At 38.7% G+C, this 27,230-nt stretch overlaps 1 protein-coding gene across 1 annotated transcript in view; it reads left to right on the top strand.

Annotated features, from left to right (window-relative positions):
- The first annotated feature begins 2,067 nt into the window (after positions 1-2,067).
- The window catches only part of tnrc6c2 (trinucleotide repeat containing adaptor 6C2), a 46,991-nt gene continuing 21,828 nt past the window's right edge, over positions 2,068-27,230 (top strand). Inside the window, exons 1-3 of the mRNA XM_038276662.1 lie at positions 2,068-2,579; positions 6,233-6,254; positions 22,361-22,720. Of these exons, the coding sequence (XP_038132590.1) occupies positions 2,520-2,579; positions 6,233-6,254; positions 22,361-22,720 (442 nt within the window). The 5' untranslated portion in view covers positions 2,068-2,519. The remainder of the gene's footprint in view (positions 2,580-6,232; positions 6,255-22,360; positions 22,721-27,230) is intronic.

The raw sequence follows: 27,230 nt of genomic DNA, 5'->3' as shown, positions 1-27,230 counted from the left end.
ACAGTGATTCCGCTCTGAGTTTTTCACCCACGCTCAAAAACAACAAGAATGGGGCTCTGTTCGAAATCCTGGGCTGCATCCTCCAAGGACGTGGTTTACTTAGACTGGATCCTTTGAAGTCCGTGAAAATAAGGAGACCGGAAGAGTTTTGGCTGTGAATTCGACCAGGTCTACCCTTCAGCGGGTTTTATCGCCGTAAGGTCTGTTGCTTAGCAACCGCTAAAGTTGACACACAAAGCAGGAAAAGAATGAAAACCGAAGTTTCCAAAACTGTTTGTTTATTTATTTCTTTTTTATTGTAAAGTGAACAAAGACTGATGAGAATCCAGATTGGAATAAAGGTTCCAACCACCGGGAGCAGGAACAAATAAAATCAAATGTAATGAAATAAACCTTAGTCAGTTAAATAACCTGCTGCTGTCATTCTGCACATCTCTGATGTTGCTGCTATTTTCAAATATCCATTACTGTAAAAATGTCCATAGCTGCATATTGGTTATTTATTCTCCAGTTTTATATTGTTAAAACACTTTACAGAATTGTATTTTTTTTTTGTTTTGTTTTTTTAACTCTTCCCTATTATGTTATTCTTATACTTTTTTCTAAGGTCCACATTTGTGTGACCATTTTCAATAATCTTTCTGCTGCTGTAAATTTGCCCATTGTGGGACAATAAAGGGATTTTCTATTCTATAAAAGGGGTAGAAAGATATAAGTAAATCTAAAAAATGTATGTATTAAAAACATATCTGCAAAATCTCTAATATTAAACAAGAAAAAAAATCTTAGTTAGGCATATTGTGCAAAACAGCAATAAAAAGATAAAACTCCTATCAGATTTATAGTCCCCTCTCTGCAGATATATTAGAATCTGTCCTTAAATTCCAGCCAAACCCATTTACACAGTAACAGATTAAAACCTTTAGATAAATCAAACATTACCGCCAATATCTGACTCAATAACCATTAAAACAACTATTTTCATTAATCTCAGATGAAACTATTCACAGACTGGATTATATTAAACTGAACTTCCACTTTTCACCACTGTTCGGCGCCAAGTAACCTTTCCTCTGATCACGGCTTGCTTGGTCTCGCAATGAATCCTGGGTAAACCAAGGATACCGAGGATACATCGACATCCATCCTTCAAATCGGGCTAAAAGAAGAACGCATTTTAAGGCCGCATAACGAGGACTCTTGGAATCCGACCAGACCTCAGCGCCGCACTATGACTTAATCTGGCCTTCTAAGGACGCGTCCTAGGTTTTCGAACAGAGCATGGGAGTGGTGAGGGAGCGGGAGTCATTCTGAATGGGAGCGGGATGAGAGTGGGAGTAATTTCACCAGGAGTGGGACGGGACAGGATTTAGATTTCTACTCTGGCCCGGGATCGGGACGGGACACTATTTTTTTCTGTGGGAGTGGGACGGGACAGGAGTGAAAATCCACTCCCGTGTCAGTCTCTAATGCACACACACACACACTCTCTGCTGATGTGCCAAAACTGCTAAATTGATGATGTAGATGTAATATACATGTATTGATTACATTGTTATGGTAATTACGTTACATTACAGGAATTTTTAGGGCGCAACTCTGTGAGGGTGGGGAGTACCAAGATGGCGACAGGTGACTTCAGTTTTTTTTTTTTGGCCTATCAGCAATCCAGTGAATAAATAGAGATCAGTGGGGCCACCACACTGAAAGAAAGAGTAAGTTGCTGCTAGCAGGCAGATTTATGCTGTTAGCTAGGAGTAGACTTGCAACTGTCAATTGATTTTCATGTAATCGGCCGCTGATCCCGGCTGGTCATTTTGAAGACCACCGATTTAAAGCGCCGGTCATTGTGTTGTTAATGAGTTCTTTTTGAGCAGACATGCATCTTTTCTCTGCGCTTGGTCCATATTTGTTTTATTCAGAGCCAGAGGGCGCCAGGGCAGGGAGATGCTACAGCTAACTAGGCTGTAATTTCCTTCTGGGATTATTAAAGTATTTCTGATTCTTACTACAGAGGATACACTGAAAGACTTGTCACTAGTGCAGTGGAAAACTGAACGCTGAGGGTCGGGGAGAGGCTACTGATGATCGGGAGTAGGACAGCAGTACTTTAGAGAAGCCAGCCAGGGAGTTGTAACAATGACTGAGTATGGTTTCAGGGTCTGGGATGTTGGACCATGGTACAGGTAGTGCATCCCAAAGGTTTGGTGTTAAGGAAATGTTCGAAATGGTGCGTGGCAATGACTTCCATCACACAATCACAATAGGAGCCTCAGTTTGTGAGGTCAGTGTAAATGCCGATTTAAGAGCTCACAAAATTGCTCACAGAATCTTAAAACTCAGCTGTCTCAAAGGTGGCTGGGTTGTGCATTGGTGTTCCGTCACCAGCTTCTAACATTTTTGTTAGTTAATCTGACTCTGTGGAGTTTAGCAGTTGCCTAAGGTGAAGTTTTTTCCTTTCTTGTCTTTTTATATTGTAGCTGTGAAAAGAAGCAAAAACACAAGAAGAAAATCATTTGATGGAAGATAAGAAAAAGAAAAAACAAGAAGAGAAGAAAAAAGAAGTTGCACAGAAAAAGGTAAAAACTCAGTTGAAGTTTTGTTTTGAATTGCTACTGCTCCAGCCATTTGTTCATCCATCGGTTTTCCATGTTAACCTAATCCCGTCCATTGAAGCTGGTGCTTATCCCATCTGGTGAGAGGCAGGTTATAACCCCGCAGGGCTGAAAACATCATGGCAGGCACGCTGACTCTCCTAAGGTCAATTATAAGTCACCATATGATCAAAAACAGTAGTGGAGAAATCCCACAAACATGCAAACTCCACCATCAGATCCCTGCAAAGCTTCCTGTTGTGAAGCACTAGTTTTAATAACAGTCCAAACATTCAGTCATTCAATCTCTTCATGTATTCAAGCTTCAATTGGTTCTGCTTACTGTTTAATATAATCTGAGCCACTGTAAGACCTCAGATCAGTGCAGTCGGTCCATTCTAGCTTTACTGCCTGATAAAGCAATAGAAGATAATATATTTCTGGGAAAAAATTATTTTAGAAAGTTTATTTCATAAAGATTAATAAGATAATTTTTTACTGCAAGAATGTAGTTACACTACAGAAAAATCAGCTGTCGATGGGGAAAAATTTTTTTTAAATCACATCATGTTATAAAGTGTTTGTTTTCATTTATTTATTATATACTAAATGTTTGTTTTCACACAGTGGTATTCACTAATGGTATCTACAAGGTACATACCATGTTACATGTTCTACTTAAATGCGTTAAATTATTTAGAAGATTTTCTCTTCTTTAACCTTATTTAGCCTTTGGTTTAGGGTAAGATTATGCCTGGTCCACGTACAATCCGCAATGTGAGCAGCTTTTATGCTCACATTAACAAACCTATAGGGTTGGAACCAAATATTAACAGACTTTTTAGTTAACAAAACCTTTTTTTGTCACAGCCATGTTAAACTAGACCCAATGATTCCTGTTTTTGATCAGTTAGGGTTACCAAAATTATCTCTAAATGCTAAAAGAATAAGAAAGACAAATTTATTTTTAACAATCTTTGTTTAAATCTAGAATTTTGTATATTAACATTAATATGTGGTAGGATTATCTTTTTTATGTTCATTGACATAACATTTTAGGTGCTCAAGTTTCTGAGGAAGTTTTCTAGGCTGACTAACTCTCAAACACCATTTTTACCTAAAATCAGGACTTTGTGATGGTTCCTCTAAAACCTTGACTTGTATATAAGGCTACGTTCACACTGCAGCCTGAAGTGACCCAAATCCGATTTTTTTGGCCCATATGTGACCTGGATCGGATGTTTTCATGGCTGTCTGAACAACACGGATCCAATTTTTTTTCCAATGCGACCCAGGCCGCTTGGCTATGTGGTCCTGAACGACATTAATACCCGACAAAGGTCACTATTCTTGCTATGAAGAAGTAGCAAGAAAAACAACAACCACGACAGAGGATGATGCGGAGAACGGTATTTATGTTTAACCATCTTGAAAAGATAGTTTTTTTATGGTTGGGAAAGATTGCTAGCTGCACTCCGGCACTACCGTCCACGTTTACTTCTATAAACACAGAGCACGCTGGCCTGTGACATCATTGCGTCCTATACTGCGCACGCAGGACACTTGCGTTGTATGACTACAGTTCACACAGGAGATCACATACAAGTCGCATTTATTTGGAAATGTGAACAGCAATGCAAAAGATCGGATTTCACATAAAAATCAGAAATGAGCATCAAGGTCTGCAGTGTGAACTTAGCCTAATTGGGTTCATCATCCATTTGGAAAACCTATTTGACCAAGACTTGATTGTCAATACCTCCTGTTGCAAAATATAGTCAAGTTTGATGCCACCAACTCCCTATTATGCGATACTTGTTTTCAGGGCCACTTTTCCCTCCAATTATTACATTTCTCATTATGCCTCCTAAAAAGTAAGTCACTTGGTACCCAGTGCATTTGTAAATTGATCCAGATTTTTATTATGCTCTTGGAGTGATCACTTATTTCTCTTGAGTGGACTTTCAGCCCGTAAAGCACAGAACTCCTTTCATTGCTGATAATGACTCACTGATAGCAGCCTTACAAGGTTGTCTGCTTTTGTTCTGGGGTTGATTTGCACATTTACACTTAAACTGTTTTGTGGCTTTGCATTTTAATTGTGTTTATACTTCCATAAAATGAAAATGAATTAATTCTTATAGATTCAGGTGACAATTTTCTACCAGATTTATGGAGGAGATCTTGCAATCTCCTCCTGATATCTGGATTCACGCAGGGAGGCAGTGGCTTTGAGATGTTGCCTTAAATGAAATCTATAGGTGTGCCCCAATTTAACTAATAGGTTTGGAGCGAACCCTTCAGAGGCTTAGCTAGCTATTACTGCTCAAATGATGTCAAGCCATCATAATTTTAGCGCAGGTATGGACTGAAGAATAAAACTTTAAAAATGTTATAAAAATGTCTAAAATTATTTTCTCTTTTAATATACCTGTTATCAATTATAGTTTTTTTTATGTCAATTGAAATGTTTAGTTTTATCTAATGTCAAAATGATGAAATAAGGTTCAGTGTCTTTTTTCAGCAGAGCATGTGAATATCACCTAATACCCATCATCGACTGTCTGTTTGATATTAATACTCTTAAATACCATCTTATCATCATTATTTTGTGAAATGTTTAAAATTTCATTAAAAGTTAGACGCTTTTATTTATTGTAATTAATTGTTTCATTTCCAACAGGCATGTAGAGGGAGAACAACCTTAAATTCAGGGTAACCTCATACTTTTTGATAATCCAAGTAGAAGTCCTTCTAGGTATTGAGAATTTTAAATGGAGGAACCATTTGCCTGTGATTTCTTTACAGAAACAGGGTAGCAGGATCCTGAACTGGTTGCTCTATAGAGCACAATATTGCAGACCCTTAAAAGGCTACGTTCAAACTGCAGGCCTTAATGCTCAATTCAGAATTTTTGGGTGAGTTTTTTGCATTGCCGTTCACATTTCCAAATATATGCGCCTTGTATGTAATCTCCTGTGTGAACTGCATTCATATAACCTAAGCTTCCCTCATGTACAGTAGAGGACGCATTAAAACCTTAAAAGCACAATCTTTTTCAGGTTGGATAAACTTAAATACAATTTTCCACATTATCGTCCGCCATTGTTGTTTTTCTTCCTGCTTCTGCGTAGCAAGACGCATAATAGTGACCTATGTTGGGTGTTAATGGCGTACAGGTCAGATGAACGCGCATTTGAAAAGATCAGATTCGTACCGGATTCAGGACTGCAGAGCCAACTGACCTGGGTCGCAAAAAATCGGGCGAAAAAAAAAATAGTTTTTTTTTGAGTCACTTCAGGCTGCAATGTGAACGTAACCTAAGTTGGGGGTGTGACTCCAGTTCAGCCGTCTCTAAGGTCAATGCAGCTTCAAGAATCAGAAACTTATCTTTAAAGACACTGTTGACTTTGCTACCATGTTGTGTTCATTTGTTTTTATCGAAAATGTTCACCTTTGCTTTGTTAAAAATCATCTTAAACCCATTGATGCCTTTTCATATATTTTTTGTCCTTTGTAGAATAGCAGTATATGTTTCCTTTTCACTAGATTCTATGATGTGCATTAATTGAACATTGATATTTATTCTTTTGTTATAGGTATTAAAGTTACATTAATTTTTTTCTCTCTTGTTACAGACTACAGAACAGATAACCAAAGGTATGTGTTTGAATTTGACCTTTTGTGGTTTTTATACATGTCTTTTGTCCCTTTTTGTTGTAAAATCCTCCTGTTCTGCTTATAAAGACTTAGGCTACCATGTTTTGAGAATGTTGAAATGAGTAGAAAACCTTTTTTTGTCTGCTTAAACAGATATGCCTTGAGAACCACATAGAGCTAAACATAAGTTCAGAGAAAGTGAACTATTTTAAGTTAGAAATAGGAAATATGTGGAGCCTGGTGGTCGGAACCAGCTGAGCTGAACATGGAAGCCAGGTGCCCATCTAGCACTAATAAGGAGCGCAGGGATGATGGACCTTCTCCTCAGGTCTCTCTGTGGGCTCCTCAGGCAGGCCTAGGAGAATGGAGGTGAGAAGAAATCGTAGAATAAAAGAAAAATAGAGTAAAAAAACAATACAAATGCATAAAGGGAATTGCCTGCCTGAGAAGGTGTTGTGAAGACTGAGCTAAGCTTGCAACTGTTGAACTCTGGTTCTGTTAAAGCAGCAATCTTCAGTTTCATCTCCTAAGGCCAGTGTTTGTAAAAAAAAAAAAAAGAAAACTATTTGCTAGTCTGTCAGCCAAGAAGCAGGCCTTATTTTATTTGGCTGAGTTGGCATGTTTAGAGCTGGACTCTGTTCCCATGTAGGACAGACAGGATGAAAACCCTTTAAGATCTTCGGGCAGAAGTTAACAGCAATGCACTTATTATACAGGTATTCATGGTTTCTGCTATGTTCAGGTTTTATTTCTAGTTGTGCAACTAGTAGAAAGATGATATGAACCCTATCACGCCAACCTAAGATGCAAAGCTCCCGATGAACTAAGGGGAGATTAACACAAGAGCAACTTGAAGAGCAACACAAGAGCTACTGATTTCAGAACGAGATATATATGTGTGTGTATATTAGGGGTGGAACGGTTCACAAAATCCACGGTTCGGTTCACGGTTTTGTGGTCACGGTTTTCGGTTCGGTTCGGTATATTTTTATTGTTACACCGAAAAATAAAAAAATTAATAAAAATTACAAAAATTAATGAAAAAATAAAATAATGAAATTAATGAATTGTAATTATTTTTAATGATCCGTGGAAACCATGGATCATTTCCGCATGTTTTGCTGCTTTCAATTTAATCAACTCACGCATGCCCTCTACAATCTCCAAGAAACTCAGAGCGGAGCGGACGGGAGCCACAGCTGAGGATGTAGGCTTTGCTTTGAGCAGCCGGTCTGGAGCGCAGCGGGGCGCTGACGGAGTATGAAGGATTTCGGGGTTAGCATGACATGTTGGTCATGTTGCTGTTAGCATTAACAAAACGTGTTGCACAATGCTTGCACACTGTTGCACTTTTATCCACAACTTTCTTTCCGCCGTCATCGTAGCTCACTCTAAATGCAAAGTGGTCCCATACAGCAGACCTATAAAGTGCGTCTTCCAACTCCTGTTCTTTCCCACTCGCCATACCCACACAATTCTCCACAACAACTAATTTTTTTCTGCTACAACCGGCTACGCTGCTTTGCTTCTTCTTCTTGCTTACTACTGGTGGTTGGCTTTGGTCGCAGTACCGCCACCTTCTGCTCTGGAGTGTAAACGCTTCGCCTATGAAAAAATGGAACAGCGCATGAACCGAACGAAACACACGCGAATCGAACCGAGACAGTCGAACCGAACGGTTCGGACGGTTTTCATAAACCGTTCCATCCCTACTGTATATATATATATGTATATATATATATATATATATTAGGGCTGTTGTAAACAAATATTTTAGTAATCGAGTAATCTATCGATTATTCTTACGATTAATCGAGTAATCGGATAAAAAAAATTTATAAAATAAACTATTGGCAAATCTGCAATAACACCAGTTAGTCCAGATCAGTCCAATATCTCCTTTTTAAGCATCCCTAACAGTTAAATGTTTGTAGTTTAGAAAGTTTACTTGTAACAGTAGAAAAATGTTGCTATTTTTATTAAAACGATGCTATTATTTATTCTTGATTATTTAGGTATAAACAAATATAGAATTACTACAAAAAATATTAATAAAAAATTTCTAATTCATACATAACAGTAGCGAGAAGAAAAGACTGTAACTTTTCAGGATGGACAGACACCAATAAATAAATGCTTTTCAGCTTATGACTGTAATCTTTTGCTGCGTATTTTTATTAACAAACTTACATTAAGTCCTGCATAATTTCTCTCAGTTCCACCCTCACATACAATTTACACTACACCCGGTTAAGTAACCGCTATGTTTAGATGTAATGTTAGCAAAATAATGTGCCTCAATTTACATCTATAACATGGCAGATTATCACACAACGTAGTTAGCAAAGAGAACATAAACGTTACCTGTTGGCAACCGTGTACGAGTTGGATGCATGTATCGGGTGTTTTCTTTTCAGATGCTGCAACATTGATGTCGTGCTGTTGTGGTACGCCAATTCTGCTTTGCAGTGGATGCATTGCGCTGTGTTGTCCTTTCTGTTTAGCCTAAAATGTTCCCAAACTTTTGACATTTTTTGTCGCTTTCGGGGTTCTCCTTCTGAGCATTCTCCGGTTCCCTCCATAGCTACAAACTTAGCACAAGCGCTCCAGGCGCTAACGGAAGTGGTAGCGTTGTGCAACACAAAAACCCTCCGGCTAGACTAGTGTGCTGCATATTTAACAGCATTGCTTATTACAATACAATAAATTTAGCGAAGCTTCGAGGCTTATAAATTTCCTCGAGGATTTTTTGTAATCGAGTTACTCGATGAATCGTTTCAGCCCTAATATATATATATATATATATATATATATATATATATATATATATATATATATATATATATATATATATATATATATATACACATGTGTGTGTATAGGAAATGCATACATTATACAATATTATTCTCTTCTTTTTTGTGCATTTAATTATGTGCAATTATGTGCTCCATTATCCACAGTCTCAAAAACAGCCTACAATGCTGGATTTATGAAAGCATTTCCTTCTTTGATTTATCATGAAATAATGAGCTATTTTAGGGGGAAAAAATGAAACCAGTGATGCATGATCATGTTTTAGAAGTTTTAGTTAATCTGACAACAGCAACAATAACTGGCAAGAAATCCATAAACCTTTTTTAAAAAAAACCTGTATATGATGAGGTATTTTATTTGGTCTATCTACCTACACTACAGGTTGCTTGTGATCATAATTTAAGGTAGACTGGGACCTAATTAAGACCATGTCTGGAGTTTGGAAGGATGAATACATGTGTGTTCATCCTCAGGAGATTTTCAGTAACTCCTGAAGCATCTTAATAATGTGACTGCTTCCATCTCCTGAATGGTCTGGCAGAGAGGCCCACCCTGATTCAGAAGGAAGGGGGGGGGGTTGGACTGCCAGGAAAAGGTTGAAAAGAATCTTTTGCTGTTTGGTCTGAAGCAAATAGAAGGCCACTGCTAAAACGTCGGGGCTCAGGTTGTTCTGAGAGAGCAGGAAAAGTGCATGCGAGAGCAAAAGAAACAGATGGAGCTACATGAAACTATGAGACTGTACTCCAGTTTCCTGTTTGCCGACACAGCTGAGGGGGCCCGTTGTGGGTTGATTCTATTGGCCGACTTCTGTTAAACACATGCTGCCTCTCTCTGTCCCAGTCCACTAATATAACAGTAAGAAAAGAAAGAAAAAACTTTTTACTTGCTGTGCTTTTTTCTAAATATACCAAGACCTTGGTTATTAAGCTGACGTTGAAAGCTGGATCAGAGGTCTAGAATCTCCCATTTCGCAGCTGTCCTCATCCCTGATCTTCATGGCCCATCGTTGGTGTTTTTTTACCAGATTGAAAAAGCATCATGCATGGCTTCTTTCCCACGCTAAGAGCGTCATTCAGTCAAATGAGACAGGTGTTTTTCAGCAAAGAAATCTAATTATTGTATGTTTTTGTTTGTTGATTTCTTTGATATAATGTAAAATACTCTTTTTATAAACACATAAACATCTGAAGGTTATACATAGCCTTTCTAAAATATAAATATATACTGGAATCTAATGCAACAGGAAGTTAAATTAAAGTAAAATAAACATTTTAATGATTAATTGTATTACTCGTAATTTACTGTATAGAATAAAATACAGACCCCGATTACACAAAAATTCCCTGAAAACAACTTTTCTTTCAGTTTTTGTTAAAATCAATCTATATATAGATGTTCACATAACACTTTTTGTATACACAGCACAGGAGAATCCTGAAATATTGTATTTCCCCGCCACAGCACTGGTTGGTGGTTTGTTCTTTAAACTTGTGCAAACAGTTCCTGCTTAGAAAAGAGGAGAAAATGAGAACTTGATTGACAGATCTGTTACTAGATTTAAAGGAGTCGGCAGCTAAGCAAGTACTCTGCTCTCTGTCATTGTTATTGTTACCTTGGTCCTGTGTGAATTTAAACTGCTCAGCAGCGTGTTGTTGCGCTCATAGGCGTTAGTTACTATTGATTTCAGTGATACTGTGCCTGGGCTTCCCCATACAGGAGGATTACACATCTAAAGAGTAGAGTTAAAGCATTTAATTCTAAAACAGTAACAATGCAACTAAGATTTTCTCTTTTTTTGCCCAATAATTGATTTCGTATAAAATAACATCCAAAACATTGAACTGCTTACTCTATATACCAATTTATTGGTAGATCATTAACAGACAAGACGTGGATTGCCTTTAGAAAGAACACAACCAATTGTTGCTGTCATGTACAAGAAAATTACTTTTTTTTTTTTTTTGTTGATCTTCATTGGATCTGATGGAACTTGAGCTCTGTTGTAAAAAAAAAAAAAAAAAATCCTTCCTGTTTGTGGAAATGCAAAGCTGGTAGAGATGTACCCCAATAGCAGGTGCAGCTGCAGCACATTGACATTCTAGATGCTGTTGACTTTGGAGTCTGAGTACAAACGCACACAAGTTTAGGATTTGTGAAAACAAAACAATAAAAGCATGGAACATTTAGTCATTTTCAGTCCACTTTGTTTGCACTACTTTATGCTCATAATTCCATGGCTTGCTTTTAAACCTTTGAATTGGATTTTCTTCTGATGGCTTATATTGCATTCTTAACCTTTTTTCCTAAAATTTAATCTCACTGCTGGGTGACAGCACGACACAGTAAAGGAAAAGGCAGACGGTTGTGACCATAGTGATGTGCAATCTATCTTCTGTTGTCGTGGCTGTACAGGTCAGCACCCCAGTAGCTTTGGATGTAACGCTGCATAAAACAAAGCGGGGGCTGGTTGTTAGCAAGGGATGTAGTTATAAACAACTCGGTGAATTACACCTCAGGCATCCCGGTGTCAACAAACTGCACCACTGCTTGTTTCTTAGTTTTAATGAGCTGCTGTGCTTCTGTTTATTAAAGATTGCAGTCCTATCAAAAAGAAGAGCAAAGCGTACACACGCACACTTCAAGGCACACATTTACATATTGTTATAGAGGAAAACATTATTAGAAAGTAGAGCTACAGCTGTCATTTCATAACTAATTAATTCACCATTCTCATTCACTTATTTCCAGTATATCTGAGCGCTGTGATCAAAATGGGATTTATACAGGAGTTCCTTTTTGTCATAACTGCCCACTATCATCAGCGTAAATGAAAACAGCAGTTTTATAAAAAAGGTTATAGTGATAAAAAAAACTGAAATAGCAGATGGATTCAGTTGTAACTTTGCACATATAGACTTGTTAAAAATACTTTCCCTTTGTTTAAAATGCATCAACACTTATTTTTGATTCTAACAATGCAAAATAAGAGTCAAATCCTTTTTCCCCCCTTTTTTTCTTAATTTTTTTTTGTGTTGGCAAATAAATTTGATTTTAAACATATGAGCTAGGGCTGCAACTAATGGTTATTTTGCAAATCCATTAATCTCACGATTCTTTTTATAATTAATTGATTAATAAGTCAGGCATATAGAACAGACTTGATGGACTGAGCTATATAACAATTTCTCAATTACATTGACAGTGCTAGTTGATGTTAATTGCTGTGAATGACAAGTCTCTTTATAAGGGGAGGTGTTTGTGTCTCAGTAATTTACTTCTACTTCAAACGTTTGGTCCAATCTGGTGAGATTTTGCTGCTCACGTTTTAAAGCCCCGTGGTAGAAGGAGATGGAGGCTGACTAAATACGTCAGCAATTTTTTATGTTTTTTTTCCCCCTACTTTTTAACTTGATAAGGATATGTCTGTATTTCCTTGTTATTTTCAATAACCCTGATGTACTGTCGTAGCTTGAAAGCAAAAATGGGATACACACCACTATGCAGTAGCATAAACGGTTGCTTAAAAAAAGGAAACCTTTGAGTATATTAATAGAGTGTGGAGGAAATCCCTTAATTTTGGGCAAGACTGGTCTTTTTCTATGATATTTCTTACGTTTTTAACTCATTTTCAGTTTTCCAATAGTGATCTTTTGATTTTTATTTTAAATCATGATGGACTCTGTCAACTCTATTTTTTTTCTCCCATGGCCTTTGGAGAAGAAACAAGCTTACAGCAGCAGAGATCCTCCAACTACCTTAACAGCTGGGTCGAAAATCTTCCATTTTAGACCCAGAACATTTTTCATTAAAACCCATCTACTACAGCGTGTTTGAGCATCAGATTAAAACCCATTGATTTATCATTAATAGTAGAGTTTTTTTTTTACACAGCTTTGACTATTGAGTCGATGTAACAAGTAAATTTCTCCACCATGAGATCAGTCAAGTCTATCAATCAATCAATGAATACATCAATGCCATCTTGCTTCCCTCAACATCCTCCTGACACTGCATGGTGGCATGATGAGTTTAAATTAGAGAGTTAATGCAATTATCAACCTATAATAAAAAAATGAAATGTTTTATTAACTCTTTTTTAAAGGGTTTCTTAGAAGAGATGCTGTAGATGCTGATGGGCAGGAAGGATCTCCTTTAGTGGTCTGTCTTACAGCTGCTCTAAAGAAGCTCCTGACTGCAGACGCTGTTGCTCTACCACAGGCTGATGAAGGGGATGCTTGGGGGTTCTTAAAGATGTTTCGCAGTTTAGGAAAAAAACATCTTTGAACAATCATCTCCACAGTTCTCACTGATTCCCCAGAACAGAACCAGCCTTCTTTTTTTTTAGTTTGTTGAACATGGGGACATTATTCAGTTCAGAGCTCAGTAGCTGAAAGAACATTTTAAAACCCCGGAGAAACAAAGTCATAATTTACTATTAAAAACCTCTACAAACATAATTAGATCTAATTGAATAAAAAATACAAATTGTTATAAATTGTTGAGTAATGCAGATGATTCCACAATTAATGCCTGAAGTGGTCAAGATAGACTCTTAAGTTGAATTTGTAGAGAGAGCTAAAAATTAGGGTGATGTCAAGGAGGCCTTCCAACCTGAAGGACTTGGAGCTTATCAGCAATACTGAATCATCAAAAACAGTTGAACAACATGGGCAGGAATAATGAGAGGTTTTTTACTTCTATCATGCTAATTCTTTATTGATGATTGAAAAAGGTTAGGACTTCGTTACTAAAGAATACAGATTTTTTTTCTCTCAAAATTGATTATTCTTTTAGATGGTATTATATCTGACTTTCCATGTCAGATCCAATTGTCTGAAATGGTATTTGTTCCGACATGCCATTTTCTACAATATTTTTTTTTTAACTGTTCATACTAGATTGTGTTGACATAACTTCCCTAATCATAACAAGAGCTTGTCTAATGAATTAGTTCCAGTAAATTACTGAATGTAGCCTTCCTTTGCATGTTTGCCCATGCAACCCGTCCACTGAGGGTTTCCTTCATCTTGAAGGTCATGTGGCTTGTTTGTGGCTTCTACTCCGGAGATTGTGAGACCGTTCCTGCTTCCCACCCCTCTTTCTCTTCCCTCTACCTTCAACTCTTTGATGTCTCTTCAGACGCCCCGCTCCCCCACCTCACTACAAAGTCTTAAACACTCAGCCAAGCGGGCTATCATCTTTTCTTTTAGAAAATTAGGATCCCTTTTAAAAGTTGAAAATGAGATGTCTTCCTGCGCGTGAAGCACACACAGCCCCAAGGCCAACGTTTGATGTGCATCTTTGATGAACTGGGAATTCTCCTGTGCAGCTTCACAGCTGAGGACCGTGTTTTTGCAAATAGGCTGTCATGGAGATTCACTCTGATCTCTCGCTTTACTCCGTTGCAATGATTTTCTTTTTATTTTATCCCTATTTTAGCAAAGTGCAGCTGTGGGAGATCTATACTTCATGTGTTTTAGCAGCCAGAGAGCTTTGTATTTTCTCTGATTGATCTTTAATTTTCATAATCATGCTCAATAATACAATTAGTTTCATTGTATTGGTGTTTTTATATGTGAAAGATGTGTGTTTCTGTTCTTTGAAATATAGAAGCCAAAGTGGTGGAACACGCTAGGGACAAATAGTGGTCTAATTGTAAGCGGATTTGGAGCCAAGCTGGTTTCAGGCAGTGAGACAGGAGCTCACAGAGGAGCACACGGGGGGGATGGAGGTGGTGGGGGTGTGTAGAGACTTTCGTGCACACACTGTTCTCTTCATCCACTACCCTCCCTCCCTTGCCTCCTTCAATTCCTCCTCTACGCCAGCTTTCTTTTTCATTCACCCTCTCTGTCCCTCATCATTTCTTTCCTCTGATTGGCCTACAGAGCAACCAGACTCTGACCCACTCCCCCACACCACCCCACCATCACAACCCTCCCAGCCTCTTCCCAGCTTCCAGAAGGATTTATGTCATATATCCGAATTTCAACTGTCCAACAGTCGAATCCATAATGACTACGAGGTGGCGCAATCCCTGGCTCCTCTTGCTTTATTAGGAAGTCACCCCTAAAGCCTGCAAATTGACCTGGAATTACTAGGGCCATCTGTTGACCTTAATGCAGCATTGATGACAAGAGGATAATAGTCAGGGGGGATGAAGGGGAAAAAGAGAAAGGAGCACAGAAAGGTGGGGTGGAATGGGATGAAACTCGAATGTATCTGATGATTCAGAGCTGCAGGGAGAGGCAGAAGGACACGGATGCAGATGTAAGGGATGACATACATCAGTTTCTGTCTGAGGAATCCCTTCATGCTATAACAGCATGAGAGGCACCAACACAACTGTGGAATGTATTAGCAGACCTGTCCTGTGTTTGCATTTTCCACTGCAACATGTTGCCCTCTCCCCTAAACCTGGGCCCCAGCATTACATAACCCTTTGCTTTTGGACGTGACTGGCTGGCCGCATGTGCACAACATATTCTGCGCTTTGCTGCAAAGACGCTGGATGGCAGCCAGTAGCAGAGCAATGCTTTTTCTTACTCATTTAGGCCCCTGAAAGCTTTTTTTGTTTTTTTGTTTAGCTTGTTGGTTAGTTTCACAAGGTCGCCCTCCTCTCTCCAGCCTGCAGCTGAGCTACCATTGTGGCTCAGTGCACCTCATGTCCAATCAGCTGATGTTTGGGTTTGCATAACTACAGTCTGTAGTAGGCTTTAAACACATTTTCAATATCTTTTTTAGAATTTAGTTCACCAGACTGCTGTGTTATATAATAAAATGCTCTGAGGCGATTAACCGCTGCGCTTTGTGTTTTTGTGTTCTGTCATGGGCTAGCTCTGGAACCGCACCTTGATCCTCGTTTATGATTTATTGCTGTCCCCCTAACCACAGTTGCCTTATTCTTCTACTTTGAATTAGCTTTTAGTAGACATATAACCAATCCAATGCTTTATGGCATGCATGATGTTGAATTAGCACGGACGATAGTGATGTTCAGTAAAAGATCCTTTTATGTGAGAGGTGGAGCTTTAGTTGGGCTGCAGAAACTTTCATGGCGCTATTTTCAGTATTGTAATCAAAGCAGCAGATTTGTTGTAATACAGGGAAGTCAAAAGAAACCTGCACATCAACAAACATGGGAGCCAAGACCCGGGGCCTAATAATAATGAAATATGAAACAAAATTAAATTGATTGATTTTGTCAAACCTCAAATGATCAAAGATCTGTTTGGAGGGTAAATTATCTTCCCCAGTTGTTGTGCTCTGATTTTACAGAAAGGAATGATAATTGTACATTTATAGAAATATATTTTCACAAATCACAGTACTGACACATCTAAGAGAATCAACGCCTTTAAAAAAAAACAACATAAAATATGAAATCTAACTGCTGCTCAAATAGAAACTTCATAGGGAACAAACATTCAGAGTATGATTAGCTGAATGCATAGCTCCAATGGAGATAGACACTATGTCTATTTTAGTCGGGCTACACAGTATTTCAACTGCAATGCCATGGGTCTGACCGGAAGAAAGACACTGACACAAAGAAAAACATCCATTTTGGGGGAAAATACTAAATAAAATCTTTTAATTGCACAGGGAATGTGCTAGTTTTGGAGTCGTATATTGCATATACTGCAAGCGGGACAGACTAGGCTTGTCCCGATCCGATCCAAGTATCGGATCGGGACGCAGATATTGGCAAAAAAATGCGTATCGGCAAAGCATGTAAAATGCCGATCCAGACTGCCGATCCAGTTTTAAAAAAAAAATCCGGTCCGTATTTTCCAGTTTCGCCGATTGAAACGATCCATTCCACTTTTTTGCGCCAGTGTTTCCCTGTTTTGCATTTTTATTAAAACTTACAGTAATACTTGCACCTTTAACTGTTTACGGTTTTACTGTTCACTGTGCAATTTCAGATTGCTATTCATAATTTTGTCCAGTTTGTGTTTATCTCTTAATAAACAGGTAAGTTTGTTGTTACCAAGCATTGTGTTTTATTCAATCTCACCTAATTTAGCTGGCTAGATGTTATCAAGAGTACTAAAACCCTTTTCAACATGAGTCTTACAACTAAGGCTAAATACTTTAACTTAAACTTAAATACATGCTCGGATAGGCCGGTATCGGCCAGTATCGGTATCGGATCGGAAGTCCAAAAACAATATCGGTATCCAGGGGCGTGCACACATAGACACTAGGTGGTGCTAAAGCACTAGGAAGTTTGCCCTCTATCAAAGAAAATGCCCTTTTGAAACTCGTTTTTTCTTTTTATTATTATTATTAATATTATTAAGATTTTACTGAGGTCGGTTTTGAAATGATCTTTTGAAAACCTGAGCCATTAAAAACGACTGAAACAATGCCCCGAAATGACCGACCTACTTGCGCACACCCGACCAGCCTCTCTCTCTTCCTTTGTCACGTGAACTCGCTCGGTCGCCCGCAGGGCATGCCAGATGCGCAGCATCATAGCAGTTTTCAGATAGCAGGAACGGTCGCTGACAGGCTGCTTCTCCCGTGCCCTATTAGCCAGGTAATATACAGATCAAGCAGAATCATTTTGTTGTGCATTAAAATGTCTCATTCAGCAGCACCAAACACGCACTAGTTGTCTCCTTGTAAGATGCTATTTTACTTTTTATATTTTGTATCCATATTTTTATCTTAAGTGTATACATTAGTCTATTTTATTGCATGACGTATACCCACAGTTTTTAGATATTTTTATAATTTTATTTACCTATTCCATATTATATGTTTCATGTTGCACGATTGTACCATAAAAAATTCCTAGTTTGTGAACTCCTTCACTAAATAAATAAACCTGATTCTGATTCTGAAAGTTTTACACTGTAGCCCAAGTCAGTGACAGATAACGTGAGGACGACCACATAGGCTACAAATAATGTTGGTAGAGTTTGCAATTGCAAATCTACGGAAGAGGATTAGGGCCACTGAAAAAAAAAAAATAAGTTAACTGATTTTTAAATTTTATTTCAGTTTAGTATGGGAAAAAAGTCAGAATGCTGACTTTAATCTCATAATTCTAACTTTTTTCTCATAATTCTGACAATAAAAAAGTCAGAATGCTGACTTTAATCTCATAATTCTAATTTTTTTCTCATAATTCTGACTTTTTGCTGAGAATTCTGACTTTTTGCTCAGTATTCTGACTTTAATCTCAGAATTCTGACAATAAAAAAGTCAGAATTCTGACTTTTTTCCCATGTTAAACTGAAATAAAATTTAAAAATCAGTTAACTTTTTTTTTTTTCAGTGGCCCTAATCCTCTTCTGTACAAATCTATGTGTTAAGACAAACGTTTTCTGTTGTATAGGTTTTGTTAGGCAACATAAATTAACACATTTTGGTCTCTTTATTGTCTTAATTGTATATTGATTTAGTAATTGCAGCACAATGCCAAGAAAGGAGGGTTAATCATATTGAAAAATCTTAAAAGCTGTTCACATTTTATTTTTAAGTGGTTTGTGCAGCAGGTATTAAAATAGCTATTATTTTGTAGGCTACCATAAGTCATATCCACGTGACAAGACTTCCAGTCATGTTGCCCTAATAGCCCATTATTTAAACTAATGTGGCATATTTGTTAAAGCTATTATTTTTATTATTATTATTATTATTATTATCATTATTATTATTATTATTATTGTCATGATGGTTATTATTAATATATTGTAGCCAGTCACAGCAGGGAAGCTCTATACCATCAACATATAACAGGACAGGAGATGAGGAAGAGTTCAGGGAAGACACAGAGACAGAAAAAGACCAGGATGAGGGAGAACAGATGGGTGAGGGAAAACAGGGAGATGAGCCAGATGAAAGAAGTATGCTTTAGTCTGTTCTGTTGGTGATGTGACTTTTTTCCATTGAAAACTCACGTTTAGAGAATGTTACAAATAAAAGTCAAATTTCATTCAACATGCGTTTATTTTTTTTTTATTAAGTGTTACACGTGCGCTAAAAAGTGCCCTCCCCCCCTCCTGAGCACCTGCCCCCCAAAATGTCTGTGCACGCCTCTGTCGGTATCAGATCGGAAGTGCAAAAACCTGGATCGGGACATCTCTAGGACAGACTGTACAAAAACAGTCAATAAAACATAAAAAGACAAAAATCTTTTACCCATGATAGGAGTTCAGGAGGACAGAAAAATTATGTAGTAGTAGTTACAGAAGGAGTGATCCACTTTTAGCCTCACAAAAACAAGGAGGGACAGAAAACGCAGTTCATCAGTCCTGCGAAATAACAAAAAGTACTTAAAGACGACAGAACATGAGAGATGGTGCACAGACTCGTTAAGTGGGGCTTTGCTTTATAGCTGTACCAGTGGTTTATTTTTTAATTAATTCATTTATGTGAATAACTTTTTATTATCTGTCTAATTGAAATGTGGGAAATTGTTTTAATTTTTTGTGCCACAGAGACAGACATGAAAAAAATATACACAGATCTGCTCGCCCTACCTGGTCGGTGCCTCTCTATACGCAGTCAGTAGAACATGGAAAAAAATCGGATCGAAGATTAAAAAGTGTGTTCAGAGCTTTAAGGTCTAGACCTAAAACTAAAGACCACGACCACTACCCTGGAGTTCTCTTGCAATTTCACATGCTAAATATTGTGAATAATTCCGCTTTTCATGCAGTTAGTTATCTGGTGGTTTTATCACTTTAAGTCAAAAAGAGCATTGTGTTTTTAGTGCATCTGTAGCCAAACTCATGGGGAGTCAAATAGCGTTTTTCTTTGATTTTGAATGCTCTCTGTATGCATGGATTTGTGTGTGTGCTCTTGTTTGTGTCTGTATGTGTTAGCACACACACAGAGCTTTTCTGTAGTTAAACTGCTGCTGCTTGTAGTTATGAATCATCAAATTAAATCTTCCTAAATGCTTAGCTGCCATGCTACAAGTTTTCTCCTTTCCTCTAATTCCAATTTAGCTATCTTTAAGATCCTACCATACATTACCTGCTTCACAGCAAATACGAGGTTGACACAGTTTTCTGAAGTAATTTTAGCGGTTTAGAGGTTTAAAAGGCTCTTATTTTCCTTAAGAGTGTAGAGAGCAGAAACAGACCCTCTATCCTTAAGCACAGCTATTTTGAGTACAGACTATTATAAATGGCTGATCGGAGCTGACCAGCTCTGTTGCCAGGGGTAACAAAAACTAGTGGGACATCAGCATTTGACTTCAGCATCTACAGTTGTCGGCTAACAGGTTTGGTCATGTTCTGAGAGCTAATCATTTCAGGGGCTATAAGCTGCCACAAAGCAGGACTAGCTTATGGTGATGGGGTTATGTACTGGTGCAGACAGTAACCCTCAATAATGAAGCAAGTGGGTCCAAGTGCATTATCTGCTACTTGGCCTATTTATTATCAGTTAATAGATGCCTAACAGACAGTGATAGTTCATTCCCTAAGGCTTTTTAAAATTATTTTTGTTTAATCTTAAAATGACCACTAGTATTATTACAGTCCAATCCATATCATAGTTGCTGTGTTTCATTTGCTCAGCTTCAATGTTTTTGCATAAAAACTATATTAAAGAATCACCCTGCTCCAAAGGTTTACCAAAAATGACTGGTTTAAAAGAAAAGGCTTGTTAAAGTCTTTACACTTATTGTTTTTTTGTTGCTGTTGTTCGGATTTCCTCACTTTACAAAAACAAGGGATTTTATATGATCAACTAAAAAGAAAGTCTATCCCATAATTTTTAAAACAAGGAATTCTGAGTTGTGCAATTATAAAGGTAAAGGAGAAGAATCAAGAATCAATTTTCTTTTTTTTTTACAAACAAATCCTGAAAGGTTGGGTTTGCAATTTGTTCTCAGTTTACTTGGTTGTCCCCAAATAAAATTCAGTAAAGCCATGGGCCTGCAGGTATATATTAGCCCCTTTTACGCTACCATCTGAAAACCGATCCGTGCTGACTTCTGACCGAGCTTGGATCAGTTAACCGTGCCGACCTCGGTTCCTTACGACCGTTTACACTCCACGCTGGCAAGGTTCCTTGCCTCCTAGTGACGATCAATGGTACTACTGCTCCCTAGAGGCAAACTAGCAAATCAGCATGGCGGCACCCGTGACATTCAGAAAGATTGGTTATAATTGTGATATTTCGTTGTTTGTGGAGAATTAAGCAAAGAAGGCAGCCTTTGGTGAATATACTTGAAAGAGTCCGCTTTTGGGAAATGGATACGACAAACGATAGTCTAATTATGGCTTACAGATGTAGGAAACAACAACAGATGTTCAGGTTCATCACACTGCTAAGCAAAATCATCACTGGAAATCCTGTGGGATGGTAGGGAAGCGAGTATTTTTATGAATGTCTGAAATTTCATGATTATGGAGGCTGACGGTAAGGAGATGACAGGATCTGCTCATGTGCTCTTTGTTATCTGACAACTGAACCAGAAGTGAACCGCACCAAGACTTCTGATGAACTAGTACCAGTTTAGCGCGGTTGTGTCTGGCGCGGTCCAGTTCACTTTTGCATGCCATTTACACTAAACAGTTATGTGGTTACCATGCTCGAACCGATCTCGGCATGGTTTCAAAAGGGTAGTGTAAATGTGGCTGCCTTAAAGTAGCCATTAAAATTTGTGTTTGCAGTTTGTATTAAAGCTATTTAGAGCAAACCAAACACATAGGAAGATGTCCTTTACTGCAATGACACTAATTTCTTAGTTAAACATGTAAAAGCACATTTTCAATTCACTATACCTCATGGTGAACACACTGGTTTCTGCATTATGTTGGGGTTTGCTTTTCTTGAACATGGGAAGTGTAGCTCGTAAGAGTGGTTTGGAAAAGGAATGGAGCAAAGTAAAATATAGAGCCAGAAATGGGGAGAAATCATTCAAATCAAAGCATTTTGTTTTGCAAGCCATTTTTTTCCCTCTTAACAATGTTGTACTAATTTCTGTCAATCTAATACATCAAATCCCAATGACTATTTGGATGTTTTAGGTTGTAAAAAGTTCAGAATGGCTTTGTATTACTAAACAGTATACATGTACAATTACAATTCAGTTCTATTTCAATTTTTATGAAATGTTTAAAATCAAATAAAAAAAAAAACAGTAAGCAGTTCTGCTATAGCCAGTCTTTGTATTTTCTGTTCAAAGATGACAAATCTGTTTATCCTAACACCAGAAAGTGCTCAGCTGCACTTTTCATGCTTAATGCTCCTTTAACTCCCTCATCCCTTATTCACACTCCCTTGTTTTAACTTGCCCTTTCCCTGTCCCACTTCCACAGTGCCAGACTCTACCAAGCCCGACCCCATCCCTCCTCTTCTCCCCGCCAACCCCGGTGCCATCCCATCCGTACCCCAGAGCAGTGGAAATGGGAAGCGCACCCCCTCCGTATGCCAGCCGCAGACAGCACAGCAGCCGCAGACTTTGCTCCAGCAGCAGCGCTACCTGCCCAGAGAGGTGCCCCCACGCTTCCGCCAGCAGGAGCAGAAGCAGCTTTTGAAGAGGGGTCAGCCTCTGCCCCCCGGGACCCTGCCTCTCCTTACCACGGGACATCCCGACACTAGTGAATCTGCAGCACCAACAGTAGCCATCAACCCCTCTCCATCCTGTACCTCTTCCTCCTCAGCCAACTTGCCCACAGGTCAGCCTAGACACTTTACAAATCACCAGCTATGTGATAAATGCTGCTCAAGCTTCCAGAGAGATGGTTGCTGTGTTTGAGTGGAGTATTGGACTGGATTGTTTGTATCTGTGGGAGGACCTGGAATGAATGCATATATTTAGCTTTTGCTAAATAGTTATAAATTTCATGTTAAAAACCGGACACCGAAAGATTTGCATTTCTAGTTTGTACCAACTTTAAAATTGTACGGATATAATTTTCTGCAAAATTCAGAGATGGAGTGAATGGAGAGCATATACATTATATATACATATAAATATTTTTATACATTATATATACACTTCCTTATTCATAAGAAAATGTAAATCATCCTTTAACCTTCCACTTTATAGTGCGGAACAGTTTTGTGTCTTTTAATATATAAAAAAAACAATATAAAATTTGCGGTCCAGCGATATGAATATATTTACTGAAATTTGTATGTCGTAAATTGCTCCGTTTGTTTTCTTTGTATTCGTTTGGCCTTACTAGTCTAATTTTTTATTATTACAAAAGTTAAGGACAACCCGTCCTATGAAGATCTAACCCATCTAGACGTCATATTTTCTTCTCTGTATCCCCCATCTTTCCTCTTCCTCTGAGCGATAAACCAGGTCAAAACCTGTCTTTAGCATGCAAGCCTAAAAATAGCTCCCTTCTTTATACTATGTTATCTTAAAGTGCCCTAGGATATGGATTGTTACCTATGCAAAAAGAAGAAAAATGCAACATTGGAGAAAGTCTATAATCGCTGGAAGATTGCCATTTCTATAGAGCAGTCTGTGTGGGCTGACTAATACCACCCACCCTAGGGCTAGTCAGAATGTGAGCAAGTTGGGTTGTTTTTATATATTGGCAAAAGAAAAGGAGAACTCGTGCGTCACAGAAGACCAGGCTTTGCAGACAAAGTCGGAGGAGAAAAAACAGAGAGAAAAGCAGCCAGCACAGAAAAACAGAGAGAGTGAGTGTCGAACATTTGTGGTTAACACAGAGCTGATGTTTAATCACATCACAAGACATCCCAGCCCTCTTTGAGGGGATTCCCAAGGCTCTTTTACAGCGTCATCAGCAGACTTAAAGAGCACATCAACTCCATCATGCATGTATACTCTCTTCTCCAGCAGATAAGCTTTTAGCACATTAGCTGCACAGCTCCTACAAACAGCAAGACCTATTTACTCTAAGAAGTCCTTTTGTTGTTCTGTTGCATCAACGGCTGCCTGCTGGTATATAAAACTTGTAAATTATTTTTACAAGCCATAAACAAAAGTGTTTCACAAATAAAAAAAAGGGTTTAGCCATAAATTCTTTCAGCAACACCACAAACACATTAAAAGCTAAGAGTTAAACAAAGACGAGAGAAGCCACTAAAGGAAACTAATGAAGATGATAAGAGGAATTAAGGTTTCTCATGTAACTTTTGAACAAAAACGATATTAATTTATTTATGCTAGAAGGACTTGATTCAAGGCTTCAAGCCATTCCATCATAACATGTTTTTAGCTCTATCCATTTTCACATCATCAGTAAGCTGCTGAAGAAAAGCATGCCCACACAGTATGAGGCTGCCACTGCCGTGCCTCACTGTGTAGATGATGCATTCAGTGTGATGGACAGAGTTAGGTTCTTGTTTGTTTTTAAACCACAAAAAGCATTTTCCATGTCAACAAAACAACATAAAACATCCCCCTAAAACCAAGATCTGAATGCTCAGCTTACTAATTGCCAAAACAGACATGATGCAAGAAACAACATTTGTTAATGTCTTAAACTAAAATGGAGCTACTTGGACATATTTAAGAAGATATAATTTCTGAAATGTTGGCAAAAACAGACCCCAACTCTTACAGACCAGGTCGTTACTTTTTAACACACGAGTCCCAGTCATCTGGAGGGGAAGGAAATGTTTGTGTACGTTTGTACACACACATACATACACATGGGCACACACAGGATAGATTTATCAGGATGGCTTTCAAAGAAAGTCACACATAACCGGATAATGAAATACAGAGTCAGGAGGGAGAGAAAAGCGGACAGCAGGTCTATGAATGCAGCCAGTGTGTTCCTACAGTTAAATGTCACGGTTGGGTCAAAGAGAGGAGGGAGCAATCATTCTTGTTTCTGTGTGATTAGGATGTGACTGAGCTGAGATTTACCTGTACGACTAAAGGGTGTATGCTCCCGCAGCAGTGAGTCGCAGTGAGCTTGTTGCAGATATTTTAGATTTATGCTTAATTTTGAAGCATGGTCTGCGCTGTTATTCCATGCCACAACGCAAGAGGGACAATGACGAACTAGCTGTGAGTCTAGATACCGCCAAGGCGGTGAGGAAATGGGGGCATTTTTGTGCAACATCGGAGGGACATGAGGTGTAAAAAGGGTCCCAGCGTTCTCACACACCTCGCTCTTCTAGCTGGTCCATCTTCACGAGTCATTTTCCACAATGGCGGTCATACAAACAAAACCAGTCGGTAAGGTACCAAACAGGAAATACGCATAGAGTAGAGCTGATGTAGATTTGACCAATCAGAGGCCTCCTGTCTGTGGCACTGTCTGCGGTCACCTACAATTTTGGAGAGGTGCACCAGAGTGTCTGAGGAAGTAACGGGGTATATCTGCGTTAACTGCGACACACACGACCTGGTTTCTGAGCATAAACCAGCCTTAACGCTCCATATTACATGCTTTTGGAGAAGCAATGCAACCCAGACAGCATCAGGCTTATAGAAAACTCCATATAATTGCAATGAAGCTCCCCACTGTCTGTCTGTCTGTAGTCAGAAAAGCAGACTTGTCCCTATCCCACTGCAACACGTCAGTTCAAAGACACACAGGGAGCAAAAGCAGAGCCGAGCTGGGCTGCCACAGAGGGGTGGAGAGAAGCAGCAGCTTTTACCGTAAGCTATGAGTCACTTCAGCCCACAGACCTGGACCTCTGCCACCCTTGCTCTCTACTTCTTTCTCTGCTTCTCTCAGTCTCACCGAGGCGGCGGGCCAACTTGCTTGTTCTGGGTGCTCCTCCTCCCAAACAGGAAACACTGAGGCTCAGCATGCAGTACGAGGGTTAATCAGAGGAAGGAGGAGGAGGGGAGAAGGACGACGACAGAGTAAACATCTCATCGCCATGTAAATAAACCTGAATTCACAGAATCTGAGGAGCTGTGGGATGCTCTGAGATAGTTATGTTGAATGAAGCTGCACTGCTCATATAAAACAAAATAGCCTGAAGGCTCTTTATCAACACCAGGTAATTATTTATTAGTAAATAATTGACCATCACCACTTTGAAATGCATAAAAGCAACAGGACGGAAAACACAGTGAGAAAAAGATAGCCAGCTGTGTTTACTCTCCATCTACCTCAATCCCCGTTTCTAAATCCCAGCCTGGCAACGTGAAGTATAAACCGTGGCCAGGAGCACCTGTGATGCAAATGCGTCTGCAGAGTTTAACAAGAACAAAACCACAGGCACAGTGGTGAACAGACAAAAAAAGACATGCAACAAAAAGACTCCATTTTAATGAAGAGTCAATGGCAAAATTTGAAGTATTTAAACTAAAGGCACTAAAAACCACCATTGGGGTGGAAGTCAGCACTGACCACTGCCTTAGTGTGGGTACATTTATGAAGTGGATAATGTTGACAAACCTCCAGGCCACTGTGTCTACACTCCAACAATTTGACCTGCTGGGGGAAGCAAAGCATCTGAGCAAAGACTTGACAGCTGCAAAAGCCACCATCAGCAGAAGAGGAACCAACTCGTTAAGTGGCAATTTATACCACCCACTCAGCTGAGGCTCTGCTTCACTACAGACCACCAGCCATATGGGAGACACCTGTCATAGTCATTAAGATGTTAGAAGCAAAGCTCTTAATTTATGAATGAGGGGAACAACTTGGAGTTTCATCCACATCAGACAGACAATAACCACAGAGAAATCATGTTATGATGCTTAATAACAACAAATATTCTGCTGCTTCCTCAAGCTTATCAGAATGCAAAAACACAAAACAAAAAACCCTCATGTGCCAATTCAAAATCAGATTTTCCTTAAAGAAGTATAATATATAATAAAGCCAAGTTTGAATCAGAGAAGGCCATCAAAGAAAGCCAGGAGAGCAAAATATCATTCCCTCTCAAAAAAAAAAAAAAAAGGTAAAAAACTTACTTCTGACTTTAGAAAATTAGAAATATCCTGTCCAGGGGTGATGCTGAGAAACTATTCCATGCATTTGTTGCTTCAAGGCTGGACTATTGTAATCCTTTACTATCAGGAAGCTGATCCAAAATGCTGCAACCAGAGTTCTGATGAAAATTAAAGAGGGAGATCATATATTTCATAGAAGCAGCACTGAATATGATTATAATCAGCTTTCCTGCCTTTGGCAGCAATGTTTGTAAAAAGAAATCTGTAAAGATTTGATGAGTTTCCTGCATTCTTGTGTCAATTAAAGCCCCAACATGTTCACTGGGAAATGAACTTGG

This window comes from Cyprinodon tularosa, unplaced genomic scaffold (assembly GCF_016077235.1).
Source record: "Cyprinodon tularosa strain WSP-4 unplaced genomic scaffold, ASM1607723v1 ctg126, whole genome shotgun sequence".
Lineage (NCBI taxonomy): Eukaryota > Metazoa > Chordata > Actinopteri > Cyprinodontiformes > Cyprinodontidae > Cyprinodon > Cyprinodon tularosa.
This window is presented reverse-complemented; position numbering and strand designations above follow the sequence as displayed.